The 15,550-nt window shown below is 46.9% G+C and overlaps 1 protein-coding gene across 1 annotated transcript in view; it reads left to right on the top strand.

The window, feature by feature from the left end:
* col9a3 (collagen, type IX, alpha 3) overlaps positions 1 to 15,550 on the top strand; it is a 111,948-nt gene that overhangs the window by 82,839 nt on the left and 13,559 nt on the right. Inside the window, exons 28-29 of the mRNA XM_069884438.1 lie at positions 2,685 to 2,831; positions 10,915 to 10,969. Coding sequence (XP_069740539.1) covers positions 2,685 to 2,831; positions 10,915 to 10,969 — 202 coding nt within the window. The remainder of the gene's footprint in view (positions 1 to 2,684; positions 2,832 to 10,914; positions 10,970 to 15,550) is intronic.

The following is a 15,550-nucleotide window of genomic DNA, read 5'->3' as shown; positions in this document are numbered from 1 at the left end:
TTTCTTGTGCTCCAATTCAGTTAAATGTGTTTCTTGGACAAATGCTATATCTATTTTTTCCTTTTTCAGTAAATTTAGTAGTTTCTTCCTTTTAATTTGGTTATGTATTCCATTAATATTTAGAGTCATATAGTTCAGCGTAGCCATTTTATATTTTGTTTATCTTCTCTTTCCGTTTTTCCATCATTACCTTTCCTCCTTTTCCATTTCTGTTTTCTTATTTTCAACTCTTTACCAGACAACATTCCTACAACATCCAACATTTTCCTTATTCTCCTATTTCTATCTTCTTTATCCCCAATCTCCCCTTCCCCTCCTGAGTTGCCCTTTATCCCTTGTCGGACAACCACATCTCCCCTCTCCATTTGGATTTGCGAATCCACTCGCAAGCGTCAACTGATTTTGCAGTGACCGCTCTTTTCCCCCCACCCAGCCCCCCCCAGAAAAGATTTCGTTTTTTATATGTCACAAAGGTCACTCTTTTAGTTCCCTCCTTATTCTCTCTATTCCATTACCTTCCCTTATTAATTCTTGTCTATACTTTCTATGTTTTCCTCTAATTACAGATACTTTCACATATGCCCATTGTCTCTATTCACTCTTATACCTCTTTACCCGCATACATATCAATCGTGGTCATTTTTACCCTCCTTACCCGTCTTCATCCCTCAGTCTATTTTTGTCTTTACCCACATACATATCAATCGTGATAATTTTTGCTCTCATTACCCGTCTTCATCCCTCAGTCTATTTTTGTAATTGTTCTGCAAATTTTCGTGCTTCTTCTGGATCTGAGAATAGTCTGTTTTGTTGTCCTGGAATAAATATTTTCAATACCGCAGGATGCTTCAGTGTAAATTTATATCCTTTCTTCCATAAAATCGCTTTTGCTGCATTGAACTCTTTTCTCTTCTTTAGGAGTTCAAAGCTTATATCTGGATAAATGAAGATTTTTTGCCCTTTATACTCCAGTGGTTTGTTGCCCTCTCTTACTTTTTCCATTGTCTTCTCCAGTACCTTTTCTCTTGTAGTATATCTTAGGAATTTTACTACAATAGATCTTGGTTTTTGTTGTGGTTGTGGTTTAGGGGCCAATGCTCTATGTGCCCTTTCCATTTCCATTTCTTGCTGTAGTTCTGGACATCCTAGGGCCTTAGGGATCCATTCTTTTATAAACTCCCTCATATTCTTGCCTTCTACATCTTCCTTAAGGCCCACTATCTTTATGTTATTTCTTCTGTTATAATTTTCCATTATATCTATTTTTTGGGCTAGTAATTCTTGTGTCTCTTTAGTTTTTTTATTAGATTCCTCCAATTTCTTTTTTAAGTCTTCTACCTCCATTTCTGCTGCTATTGCCCGTTCTTCCATCTTGTCCATTTTTTTCCCCATTTCTGTTAAGGTCATATCCATTTTATTTATTTTCTTTTCTGTGTTGTTTATTCTTCTTCTTAAATCATTGAATTCCTGTGTTTGCCATTCTTTAAATGACTCCATGTATCCTCTAACAAGAGCAAGTACCTCCTTTACCTTGCCTATATTTTCTTCTTCTATTTCCCTGTACTCTTCCTCTTCCTCTTCTTCTTCCTCTAGGTTGACCATCTGTTGTTTCTTTGCTGCCCTTTCCTCCTCTTCTTTCTTGTTTCTATTGTCTTCTGTGGTCTCTTCTTGCTGCAGGTGTTCTGCAGCTGTTGTTGCCGGCTGTGGAGATCGACTCCCCAGCTGGTCCCCCCTCCCGTCGGTGTGTTTTTTTGTATGCGCATCGCGCATGCGCGACTCCTCGCGCATGCGCGTTTGCGCACTTTTACTCGGCTCTGTGAGCCATTGTTGTAGTTCTCTTTCTACCGACCTGAGGTAGTGGGGTCTTTTCTCCACAGCGGGCCTCTTCGGACAGGTAAGGCCTTCACCTTTTTCCTCCGTTGTCTTCTCTTCCTCTCTTCTTTCCGTTGATTTTGATTTTTCTCCTTTTGTCTCCATCTTCTTTCCACCTTTATACTCACTTTTCTTTAACTTGTATTTCTGTGCCTTTGTATTTTCTCTTGTTTTTCCCGACTTATCTGGAGAGGGCTGGAGTTCACCGTCCGGCCACTACTCCATCACGTGACTCCTCCCTTTCTTGGTGCTGTCTGAGGGCAAAGACCATGTCAGTAGTTCCTCTGTGCTCTCAGACAGCTCCAAGAAAGTGTTATCTGTTAATGGGGTGTGAAAGTCACTGCAAATGCCTTGACCTTGAATTGATGAGTGAGGGGTCACATACCAATCAGATTGGCTAAGGGAGGTGGATTTCCTTCCTTGCTGAGTTCATGACGTATAAAACAAATTTAATTCCAGATCTCTGCAATGACTTGAAGTTAACCCTTTAACCTTTTAGCCTTTCATAATATCTACTCTGAACTGGGTCCATGGGTAAACTGCAGTACAAACACCAGTAATGACCAGCTGGTGACTGGATATAAAACCAGTCTCGGAAAACCGACACTCGGAGTCCAAAGGGTTAAATTCCCCGCTGCCTGCTGTGGTGAGACTTTGACTCATTTTTCAGATTACTGATTCAGAACTCTGTCCAGTAACTTGTGTCAAATGTTCTGTGAACAATTTGATGTCAGCGACCCTGACCTTCAACCTTCAGGTAGGTTCTGCAGAACATGGGCTGATCTTTCATGAATCTTTTTTCTGGTTTCCAGCCGGGACCCCGTGGTGAGCTAGGGCCCAAAGGCAACAGTGGGCCAGCTGGCATTCCGGGACCTGATGGAATTCCAGGTCCTACCGGACCAATGGGACCAGTTGGAGAGCGCGGAATCCCTGGAGTTATCGGCCAAAGGGGCCCTCCTGTGAGTAAGCCATTCCCGATTACTATGGTGCAGAGGGGTGGGCGGGATCGACATGTGAGGAGCAGAAAGTCTGCACAGGGACATTCCTGATAAAGCTCAGCTCACCTCTGCCGATGTGATTAAACCCCACAGCACAGAGAGAGGCCACTCGGCCTCTTCACTGCCACAGTGTAAACTAGCACCACTTTCTTTCCCTTCCCGCCCTGCAAACATCAACTCAAATACTATTTAATTCAACTCCCTATCCACGTCCAGGATCAATCCCTCCCTGCCCCCACTTCCCTGTTTTCCCCCCGCATTCCTGTTCCCCCCCTCTCCCCACCTCCCTGCCCCCTCTCTCCCTGCCTCCCCACTTCCTTTCCCCCACCTCCCTGCTCCCTCTCCCTCTGCCTCTCCGCTCCCTCTCCCCGCCTCACTGCTCCCTCTCTTCCTGTCTCTCTGCTCCTCCTCGCACCTCCCCGCCTCCCTGCTCCTCCACGCCTCCCTGCTCCTCCCTGCCTCCCTGCCTCCCCCGCCTCCCTGTTCCTCCCCCGCCTCCCTGCTCCTCCCCGCCTCCCTGCTCCTCCCCGCCTCCCTGCTCCTCCCCGCCTCCCTGCTCCTCCCCGCCTCCCTGCTCCTCCCCGCCTCCCTGCTCCTCCCCGCCTCCCTGCTCCTCCCCGCCTCCCTGCTCCTCCCCGCCTCCCTGCTCCTCCCCGCCTCCCTGCTCCTCCCCGCCTCCCTGCTCCTCCCCGCCTCCCTGCTCCTCCCCGCCTCCCTGCTCCTCCCCGCCTCCCTGCTCCTCCCCGCCTCCCTGCTCCTCCCCGCCTCCCTGCTCCTCCCCGCCTCCCTGCTCCTCCCCGCCTCCCTGCTCCTCCCCGCCTCCCTGCTCCTCCCCGCCTCCCTGCTCCTCCCCGCCTCCCTGCTCCTCCCCGCCTCCCTGCTCCTCCCCGCCTCCCTGCTCCTCCCCGCCTCCCTGCTCCTCCCCGCCTCCCTGCTCCTCCCCGCCTCCCTGCTCCTCCCCGCCTCCCTGCTCCTCCCCGCCTCCCTGCTCCTCCCCGCCTCCCTGCTCCTCCCCGCCTCCCTGCTCCTCCCCGCCTCCCTGCTCCTCCCCGCCTCCCTGCTCCTCCCCGCCTCCCTGCTCCTCCCCGCCTCCCTGCTCCTCCCCGCCTCCCTGCTCCTCCCCGCCTCCCTGCTCCTCCCCGCCTCCCTGCTCCTCCCCGCCTCCCTGCTCCTCCCCGCCTCCCTGCTCCTCCCCGCCTCCCTGCTCCTCCCCGCCTCCCTGCTCCTCCCCGCCTCCCTGCTCCTCCCCGCCTCCCTGCTCCTCCCCGCCTCCCTGCTCCTCCCCGCCTCCCTGCTCCTCCCCGCCTCCCTGCTCCTCCCCGCCTCCCTGCTCCTCCCCGCCTCCCTGCTCCTCCCCGCCTCCCTGCTCCTCCCCGCCTCCCTGCTCCTCCCCGCCTCCCTGCTCCTCCCCGCCTCCCTGCTCCTCCCCGCCTCCCTGCTCCTCCCCGCCTCCCTGCTCCTCCCCCGCCTCCCTGCTCCTCCCCCGCCTCCCTGCTCCTCCCCCGCCTCCCTGCTCCTCCCCCGCCTCCCTGCTCCTCCCCCGCCTCCCTGCTCCTCCCCCGCCTCCCTGCTCCTCCCCCGCCTCCCTGCTCCTCCCCCGCCTCCCTGCTCCCCCCCCGCCTCCCTGCTCCTCCCCCGCCTCCCTGCTCCTCCCCCGACTCCCTGCTCCTCCCCCGCCTCCCTGCTCCTCCCCCGCCTCCCTGCTCCTCCCCCGCCTCCCTGCTCCTTCCCGCTTCCCTGCTCCTCCCCGCCTCCCTGCTCCTCCCCGGCTCCCTGCTCCATTGCACCCCCTCTCCCCGCTCCCTCTCCCCGCTCCCTCTCCCCGCTCCCTCTCCCCGCTCCCTCTCCCCGCTCCCTCTTCCCGCTCTCTCTCCCGCTCCATCTCCCTCTGCTCCATCTCCCCCTGCTCCATCTCCCCTCCTTTCCCTACTCCGCCTCCCTGTTCCCTTCCCCTCCCTCCCTGCTCCTTCTCCCCTATTCCATCCTCTCTAAACTCTTCCTCCTCCCCACTCTCCCTCGCTCAGTCTCTCACCACTGCTCTTCCCCCCACCTCCATGCTCTCCCCCCCTTCCATGCTTATCCCTCTCCGCCCACCTTCTCATTCACTCTCCCCACTTCCCTACCATCTTTCTCCCCTCCACTTGCTTGAGATCCCCAATTCTAGCAGTTCGGTGTTCAATCCTCCTTCATGTTGCTCCTTTACGCATCCCATTCTCTTTCCAACTGCTGTCCCTGCACACAGACACAAGAAGATAGGAGGAGAAAGACACAAATTGCAGGATAATTTGTTAAGTTTAATGAAACACACCAAAGTCTGCAGACACTTTGATTATAGTAAAAACACAGAAATGCTGGAGGAAGTCAGCTGGTCTTTTCAGTCTCCAAAAAAGCAAAGATATATTGCTGATATTACAGGCCTGATTCCTTCTTCAAGGAATAAGAAGAATGAGTCAGAAGCAGGAAATCTCAAAGTCTCAGAGGTCAGACAATGCCGGCTGGGGGTGGAATCCAGACCAACAAAAGGTGTTAACTGGATATGGTAGGGGAGGAGGGAAGAATTTATCATATTTGTGCAAAAGGAGACAGGGAAAGGGAGAGACAGACAGAGCTGGGGGAAGGTGATTGGGGGGGTGGGGGGGAGAAGTTGGGGGGTAGTGTTTAACAAAAGCCAGAGAAGTCGATATGAATGCCATCCATTTGGAGGGTGCCCAGACAAAAAATGATGTGTTGTTCCTCCAATTTGTGGGTGGTCTCAGTCTGGCAGTGCATGATATCATGTACATGCAAGTCCACTAGTGAATGGGATGGGACATTGAAATGGGTGGCCTCTGGCAGATCCATGCTATTTCAGTGGACAGAACTGAGGTGCTTCACAAAGCGATCTTTCAGTTTGCATCTAGACCCTCGAATGTAGAGGAGACCATAGCGGGAGCACCGGATGCAGTAGATAACTTCTGCAGATTCACAAGGGCTTCTCTTTGAAGGATTGTTTGGGGACCCGAATGGTGGTGAGGAAGTAGGTGTGGGTCCAAGTGGAACATCACCTGCAGTCACAGGGGTAGGTCCAAAGGGGACGATTGGTGGGGAGGGAGGAGTGGACAAGGGAGTCATGGAGGGAGCAGTCCCTGCAGAAGGCAGAGGGGAGAGGAGAAGAATATGTGTCTAGTGGTGGGATAACATAGTAGGTGGCTGAAATGGTAGATGAGGATGTGATGGATGCAGAGGCTGGTGGGGTGGTAGTGAAGACAAGAGGAATCCTGACCTTGTTGCGCGTGGAGGCGGAAGGAGCCAGGGCAGATGTGCAGGTACTGGAGGATATGTGAGTGAGCGCCAAGTTGATAGTGGTAGAGGGAAAGCCACGTTGTTTGAAGAAGGAGGACATCTGTCATGGAAGTCCTCATCCTGGGTGCAGATGCGACGGAGACAGAGGAATTCAGAGAATGGAAACCTTATAAGTGACAGGGTGGGAAGAGGTGTAGTCAAGGTAGGTGTGGAAGTTGGTGGGTTTGTAGAAGATGTCTGTCGAGAGTTTGTTTCCCGAGATGGAGACAGAGAGATTGAGGAAAGAGTGAGTGTTGCTAGAGATGGAACAAGTGGATTTGAGGTCGGAGTGGAAGTTGGCAGCAAAGTGGATGAAGTCAATGAGCTTATCATGGGTACATGAGGCAGTGAGGAAGAGTTGAGGGACCTTGCCTGTGCAGGTTTGTAGCATGGATTGCTCCATATATCCAACAAAAAGGCAGGCATAGCTGGGGCCAATGTGGGTACCCATGGCTACTCCTTTAACTTGGAGAAAGTGGGATGAGTCAAAGGAGAAATTATTCAGGGTGAGGACAAGTTCTGCCAGCCAGAGGAGGGGGGTGGTGGAGAGAGACTGGTTGGGTCTATTGACCAGAAAGAAACGAATGGCTTTTTGAGGCCTGCAATATGCGGGATAGAGATGTAAAGGGGTTGGATGTTCATGCTAAATATGAGGCAATGGAGTTCAGAGAACTGGAAGTTGTTGAATGGAGGCAATGGAGTTCAGAGAACTGGAAGTTGTTGAAGTGATGCAGGGTATGTGAAGTGTCCCAGAAGGGGAAGGATCAGGCCAGGGGGACAAAACTGAGTTGAGGGAAGTGGAGACCAATTTGGTAGGGCAGGAGCATGCGAACATGATGGGTCTGCCAGGACAATTGGGTTTGTGTATCTTGGGTAGGAAGTAGAATCGGGTGGTTCGGAGTTGGGAAACAATAAGGTTGGAGACCATACCATGGAGGTGACCAGAAGTGATGAGTTCAGAATGGTGAGTGATACCATGGTTTGATGAGTTTTGGTGGGGTCCTGTTGGAGGGGTAAATAAGTGGAGGAGTCTGAGAGTTGGCTTTGGCCAGATAGAGGTCAATGCGCCAGATCACAACATTGTCTGCTGCTTTGAGGGTGAGGTTCAGATTGGTGTGGAGAGAGTGGTGAGTTCGTTGTTCCGAGGGGGTGAGTTTGGAATGAGTGAGGGGAGTAGTGAAGTCAATATGGTTGATGTCACAGTGGCAGTTGGAAATATAAAGGTCCAGAGCAGGCAGAAGACCAGAATGAGGTGACCAGGAAGAGGAAGAAAGTTTAAAGCGGGAGAAGGGATCTATAGTGGGGTGGGGGGGGGGGGGGTGGAGTAGACATGGTTAAGTTTCCCGAGCACGATTGTGTATGCCACTACAATCACAGTAGTCCTTTTTATGGTGAAATCCCCATTATAGCCAACTCAAGTTTTTTTTTAAAAAAAAAAGGCTATTTATGGTGACAACCTATAATGCGGATCCCACATTGCCTTTATGGAGAGCAGAGTCGGGAGCCGGCTTTCAAAGCTGAGTGAGGCGGGGTGAGTGGTGCAGTAGTGCCACCTGCTACCATGACATCAGATGTGTACGCTGGGAAGTGAAAGCACCAAGTTCACAGATGGGTTCAGCATCGTGTGTTTTTACTCTGTAGACCCACTGAGTTTCTCCAGCATTGTGTGATTTCACTTTAAAAATTGATCTTAGATTGCGGAATGACAGAGTCATCATGATATCACCCTTTGTAGCCACTTTCAGTGCATTCATTTTATGGAGGAGTTGGAGTGACTACATTCCACCTTTAAGTGTACCCCTCTAGGCAGTTGGAAGCTGGATCATATTCCAGCAGTCCATCTGCCTTTGGACCTTTTATGGAGGTAAATGCAGCGATGTAAAGATGGGGAATCTCTGTCTTTACATTTTCTTCTTTTTCTCTATAAAGGGGCCTAGTGCCTGCAGACTTTCCTGTTTAACAATATGGGAGCAGGAATAGTCCATTCAGCCCTTTTTGTCCCCTGCCCTGCCATTGAAAATGACCAAAGCTGATCTACACTGGTCTCAACTCATTGTCTCTGATGGTTCTCCAGAACCCTCAGTTCCTTGATCTTTCCAATATATGTCCCTCTCCATCTTAAATATATCCCTCATCATTCTCCCTTTGGGGCAGAGAGTTCCAGAGATTCACCACTTTTTGTCTTACAAAAGTTTATTCAGAACAGCTACAATATGACAAGACACAAAACATACACAGAACTACATCTAAAACCACCATTAATGTTGTTGGAAATTTGCGAGGTGTTAATTCACTACTGCCTCTCTCTTGTACATCATTTACACTTTCAAATTGAAACCCAATTATCACTGTGTAGAGCTCATCGAAAGAACCAAAGACTTGTTGATCCAAACCAAGGCTTTTATTAGCAAAAGACAGGAGCTCTTCACAGGTGGCCGACCAGTCCGGAATGATCCGACCTGGCTAGGGACACAACCCTTTAAGGCCCAGACAGTAGGCGTGGCTAAGCTCTCAGCCAATCGCTGTAAGCACAGTCATTACACTCTAGATACTGTAACTATATACATTGGTGATAGGTCTGTACTATCACACACTGTCTAAGATGCATGCGATCCTCTGGGGAGCCCACTGTTCCCAGAACTCGGGCACCATCCCCTCAGACACCTTGTGCTCTCACTCCAATATAGCACAGCCCTGGATATAACCCTGAAAGACGGTCAGGTAGTTGGCTTGTTCTGAATCATCAACCGCCCACTGCCTTATCCTGTCTCTATTCCCAGATCCAACACAATGAAAATAATCTCCAGTTGCCACCCAGCTACCACGCTGATTTTTGACTTGTTATCTTGAGGAATAGTTTGAGAAAACTATCATGATATTCTGCTGTCAAAGTTCCAGCATTCTATCACACTCCGATCGAAGAAACTGCACTTAATATTAAAGCCTATATATTATCTCTGACCCAGCTCAAATTGTTTTGGGGCTTCAATGTCTGATGGCCTGCACTGCCCCAGCGCATGATTGGTCTGCCAACTGTCGATCATAATTTGCAGAGTTCTGCAGAGACCAATCATGTTGAAAATGGTTGTGACTGAGATTTGCTTCAATTCCAGAGTTGATCAGTCTCTCAATCAGTGGTCCAGAGCTCTGGTTACCAGTGGCCTACAAGATCTGGAAGATAGTTCAAAAAAGAAAGGAAACAAAAATTAGGCCAGTAATCTTGACCTTGGAATTTCCTTCAGTATACATCACCTGTGAATTTCTTGCCCACTTACACACCCTCTCCATATGCCTTTGCAGGCACTTTGTGTCATCCTCACAGCTGGACATCACCCACACTCTGCACCAAATTTTGTTCCAGTACACTTGAAACCTTCTTCCGAGTCATCGATACAGAATGGAAATAATTGTTGCTGCGGCGATCCCTGTGGTTCCCCACCAGTTACCAATTGCTAATCTGAAAGTGACCCATTTGCCCTGACTCTTCTTTCAGTTTCTTCTCTGTACCAACATATTCCCCTTGTTGTCATTTGAGATAATCTTTTGTATGGCTCCTTAATGAATGTCTTTTGGAACTCCAAATGCATTACATCTACTGGATCTCCTTTATCCACCCTGTTTCCATCTTCAGGCATCTCAAATTTGTTAAATGCGATTTTCTTTTCAGAAAACAATACTTTCTACGTTACTTTCTTTTCCCATCCCTCTGTATATTTTCCTCCTTTCTCCTATCGAAGAGCCACCTTCAATCCTCCCCTGCCCCATCACTTCTCCTTTTTCTACGTTCCTACCTGTACACACCTATGATCTCTTACCTGTGCTCCTCTCCCTCCCCCACCTTTTTATTCAGGTGGATCCTTGTTTTGGCTTGTATCTGATGAAGCAACCAGGCTTCAAACATTGGTTACCCTTTACTTCCTATGGCTCCTGCATGTCTTGCTGAGTTTCTCCAGCATGTTTGTATGTGGCACTCAACCCCAGCATCTGCAAACATTCTAGTTTTACAAATTTCTATGTGTGCTTAACTTGTGATTTTCTAAATAGTCTATTCTTCTCTGTTTAATGAATTCCACCATTTTCCAATACAGGTGTTAGGTTAATTGGCCTGACTTTTGTTAACCTGCTTTCTTGAATAGTATTACATTGCATTGCAGTTTTCCAGTCCTCGAGGACATTTCCTGATTTCAGGGAGTTGCAGGAGATTGGAATCAACACATCTACACTACCAGCTCATTTATATTTTCACATATCTCCATATACTGAATGGTCTTCCTCTGGGCTTAACAATGCCATGTTAAGGGATAAATATTGGCCCAAGACAAAACCTCAAAATAGTCTCATGGGACCTTCTGTATCTGTTTCAGCTAACAAGCCTGTGCTGCTCAATTTACACCCAATTAGCCTACAACACCCCCTCCCCCCCCACCACCGATGTTTTAAAGGGTGGGAGGAAACCAGAGCCACCAGGGAAAACCCACACAGACACTAGGAGAATGTACAAACTCCTTACAGACACCTGAGTGACATCTCCTCAGTATTGTTTGATTTTAAATTCCAGGAAGGGATTTGAACCCAGGAGCTTATGTCTCCAGGGCATGAGTGCTCCCAACAATCCATGGGTGTTTCAATCTCTTTGTGCTGACAACACCCATACCTTGTACAGTTTCTGCTTGTGTCCCACAACTGCTTTGCTGGATATTTTGAGTTTCTCAATGATTCACAGGGGAAACAGGCGAGTGAGCAGCGGATCCGGGAGCTCTGTCACAGTTTAATCAATGGTGAGTACAACCTTGCACGTCTTGCATAATTCTTGCAGATTATTGTCACAAAATTTGTTGTTTTGTGTCAGCATGACAGGTGCAAAATTGCTATTCTGTGAAATCGATATTTAAAAATAATTAATTAGTACAAAAAAGAGAAAAAAAGTATGATGCTTTAGGTTCAATGTCCATTCAGAAATCTGATGGCAGAGGGGAAGAACCTGTTTTTGTACCATTGCATGTTTTTCTTCAGGCTCCTGTACCTCCTTCCTGATTATAGCAGTGAGAAAAGGGCATGGCCTGAGTGGTGAGGGTCCTTAAGAAAGTCCTTAAAGTACTTTCTTGAGACACCACCTCTTGTAGATGTCCTTTTTTTTTAAATTTTTTTATTTTTCACACCATAAATCACATTAGCCATGATATACACTATTTCTTTTTCACACATATACAGTGACTTTTTCTCCCCCACCCCTCCCTCCTCCCAAGCCACCCCCCCACCCCCCCCTCTCATCCATTTTAGGTATACAATCTAGGTTGCATTAAGCCAGTCAGACAATGTTGTCATTCAACAAAAATACACCAGAAATTCTACTGAGTCCATTCTTTTCTTTCCTTCTCCTTCCATCAACTTAGGTATTGTTTGTCCCCGGTAGGTTTTCGCTATTGTATTTAATGTAAGGCTCCTATACTTGTTCGAATATTTCAATATTATTTCTTAACCTATATGTTATTTTTTTCTAATGGAATACATTTATTCATTTAAATTTAGTAGTTTCTTCCTTTTAATTTGGTTATGTATTCCATTAATATTTAAAGTCATATAGTTCAGCGTAGCCCTTTTATATTTTGTTTATCTTCTCTTTCCGTTTTTCCATCATTACCTTTCCTCCTTTTCCATTTCTGTTTTCTTATTTTCAACTCTTTATAAGACAACATTCCTACAACATCCAACATTTTCCTTATTCTCCTATTTCTATCTTATTTATCCCCAATCTCCCCTTCCCCTCCTGAGTTGTCCTTTATCACTTGTCGGACAACCACATCTCCCCTCTCCATTTGGATTTGCGAATCCACTCGCAAGCGTCAACTGATTTTGCAGTGACCGCTATTTCCCCCCACCCCGCCCCCCCCAGAAAAGATTTCACTTTTCATATGTCATAAAGGTCACTCTTTTAATTCCCTCCTTATTCTCTCTATTCCATTACCTTCCCTTATTAATTCTTGTCTATACTATCTATATTTTCCTCTAAGTACAGATACATTCACGTATGCACATTGTCTCTATTCACTCTTATACCTCTTTACCCGCATACTTATCAATCGTGATCATTTTTACTCTCATTACCCGTCTTCATCCCTCAGTCTATTTTTGTCTTTACCCACATACATATCAATCGTGATCATTTTTACTCTCATTACCCGTCTTCCTCCCTCAGTCTATTTTTGTAATTGTTCTGCAAATTTTCGTGCTTCTTCTGGATCCGAGAATAGTCTGTTTTGTTGTCCTGGAATAAATATTTTCAATACCGCTGGATGCTTTAGTATAAATTTATACCCTTTCTTCCATAAAATCGCCTTTGCTGTATTGAACTCTTTTCTCTTCTTTAGTTCAAAACTTATATCTGGATAAATGAAGATTTTTTGCCCTTTATACTCCAGTGGTTTGTTGCCCTCTCTTACTTTTTCCATTGTCTTCTCCAGTACCTTTTCTCTTGTAGTATATTTTAGGAATTTTACTACAATAGATCTTGGTTTTTGTTGTGGTTGTGGTTTAGAGGCCAATACTCTATGTGCCCTTTCTATTTCCATTTCTTGCTGTAGTTCTGGACATCCTAGGGTCTTAGGGATCCACTCTTTTATAAACTCCCTCATATTCTTGCCTTCTTCATCTTCCTTAAGGCCCACTATCTTTATGTTATTTCTTCTGTTATGATTTTCCATTGTATCTATTTTTTGAGCTAGTAGTTCTTGTGTCTCTTTAGTTTTTTTATTAGATTCCTCCAATTTCTTTTTTAAGTCTTCTACCTCCATTTCTGCTGCTACTGCCCGCTCTTCCATCTTGTCCATTTTCTTTCCCATTTCTGTTAAGGTCATCTCTATTTTATTCATTTTCTCTTCTGTGTTGTTTATTCTTTTTCTTAAATCATTAAATTCCTGTGTTTGCCATTCTTTAAATGACTCCATGTATCCTTTAATAAGAGAAAGTAAAACCTTTATCTTGCCTTTCTTTTCTTCTTCTATTTCACTGTACTCTTCCTCTTCTTCTTCCTCTGGGTTGGCCATCTGTTGTTTCTTTGTTGCCCTTTCCTTCTCTTCTTTCTTGTTTCTATTGTCTTCTGTGGTCTCTTCTTGGCTGCAGGTGTTCTGCAGCTGTCGTTGCCGGTTGTGGAGATCGACTCCCCAGCTGGTCCCCCCTCCCGTCGGTGTTTTTTTTTCATGCGCGGTTGCGCACTTTTACTCGGCTCAGCGAGCCATTTTTGTAGTCCATTCTTTACCGACCTGAGGGAGCGGGTTTCTCTCTCCGCAGCGGGCCTCTTCGGACAGGTAAGGCCTTCACCTTTTTCCTCCATTATCTTCTCTTCCTCTCTTCTTACCGTTGATTTTGATTTTTCTTTTTTTGTCGCCATCTTCTTTCCACCTTTATACTCACTTTTCTGTAACTTTTATTTCTGTGCCTTTGTGTTTTCCTTTGTTTTTCCCGACTTTTCTGGAGAGGGCTGGAGTTCACCGTCCGGCCACTACTCCATCACGTGACTCCTCATAGATGTCCTTAATGGAGTGAAGTCTGATGCCCATGATGGCACTGGCTGAGTTCACAACTCTCTGTAGCCCATTCCTATCCTTCACATGGCACCTCCATACCAGGCAGTGATGCAAGAGTCTTTGGTGACACACCAGATCTCCTCAAACTCCCAACAAAATATGGCCGCAGGTGAGCTTTCTTTATGATTGTATCGACATGACGGCCCCAGGATAATTCTTCAGAGATGTTGACACCCAGGAATCTGAATTCAAGTAAAACACTAAAGTTTGCAGACACAAACACAAGTAAAAACACAATTAACATCGACCTCCATTTTCTGCTAACATCCTCCCGCTTTTACCTATCCCTCTGTCTTCTTTCCTACAGCCCATCACACCCCTTCCCTCTCCATTCACAGAGCCATCCCTCCTCCCCCTGTTTGCTGTTGTGCCCTCCCATCCTTATTCGGGCACCTGGTGACATTTTTCCATACCTTGATGAAGGGCACAAGGCCTAAAAGTTGGTTGTTTCTTTATCTTTGTGTATAAATTATAGTTTGACCAGCTGAGTTTCTCCAGCATTATGTTTTTAATTTGAAGTTCTTTACCTTCTCCACTGCTGACCTTTCAATGAGGAATGATTTGGCTAATTTCTACATAGCAAGCTGCCAAGCACAGGAATATGTTCATCACCAGTTCATCTGTGGTGGTAATATTGAATGTGCGATAACTATTGGGTTCAGGGATTGAAGGAGTTTGCAGATTCTTCCAAGTGATTTCTTAGATCCACCTGAGAGAGTGGGGAGGTGTCCACAATGCACAGATCCTTTGAATTAATTATAATATTCAACAATGTGGTGGAAGAAGTGGTAACCGTTCATATGTACCAGATTATATCTCTGCACGGGTGACAGGAATGTTGTTGCCCAGAGGAGGGTAGGAATGTGAGTCTTGCTCTCTTAGGGAGAGGGCAAGGCAAAGAGCAGGCCAGACTCGAGAGCGAGAAGGAGGTGGAAGAAATGAGAGGGATGGGAGAGAGGTGCAAACTCCAACTTGGAGCATACACTATAAATTTTAAAATTTAAATATACAGCTTCAGCTCACAAGCCTGGTGCTGCCCAATTTACACCCAATTAGCCTACAAACCCCCCAATGTTTTGAAGGGTGGGAGGAAACCAGAGCCCCTAGGGAAAACCCACACAGACACCAGGAGAATGTACAAACTCCTTACAGATAGCGTAGGATTCAAACCCTGGTCCCCATCACTGGCGCTGTAACAGTGTTGCACTAACTGCTACACCAATCATGCCACCCTATGCTGCACTTGCGCCAGGCTGTCGGCTCACACACAATTACCCTGTGACTAACAGAGTGTCTGGTCCAAGGAGATGGTGCAGAGGTGGGGAGGGTACACCAGGTTGATCCCAGAAATTGAAGGGAGGAGAGATTCAGAAGCCTGCGACTGTACATTGCAGTTTAGAAAGATTTGGGTGGGGGTGGGGCAATATTATAAACATGTTTTTTAAAAAAAATTTTTCACACTATAAACCACATTGATCAAGATACATACATTTTCCTTTTCAAATATATACAGTGTCATTTTCTTCCCCCCCCCTTCCCATCCCACCCTCCCTACCTCCCCTCCCATTCATTTAAAGTTCAGAATCTAAGATACATTAAACCCGTCAAACAATGTTGTCACTCAATAAAAACAAACAAGAATTTCCACTGAGTCAATTCTTTTCATTCCCTTCTCCTTCTGTCATTTTAGATGGTAGATGTCCCTGGTAGGTTTTCTCTATTGTGTTTCATGTATGGCTCCCATATTTGTTCAAATATTGTAATATTATTTCTTAA

The sequence above is a fragment of the Narcine bancroftii genome, chromosome 6 (assembly GCF_036971445.1).
Source record: "Narcine bancroftii isolate sNarBan1 chromosome 6, sNarBan1.hap1, whole genome shotgun sequence".
Taxonomy (NCBI): Eukaryota; Metazoa; Chordata; class Chondrichthyes; order Torpediniformes; family Narcinidae; genus Narcine; species Narcine bancroftii.
Note: the sequence above shows the minus strand (reverse complement) of the source record. Positions and strands in the feature narration are given on the sequence as shown.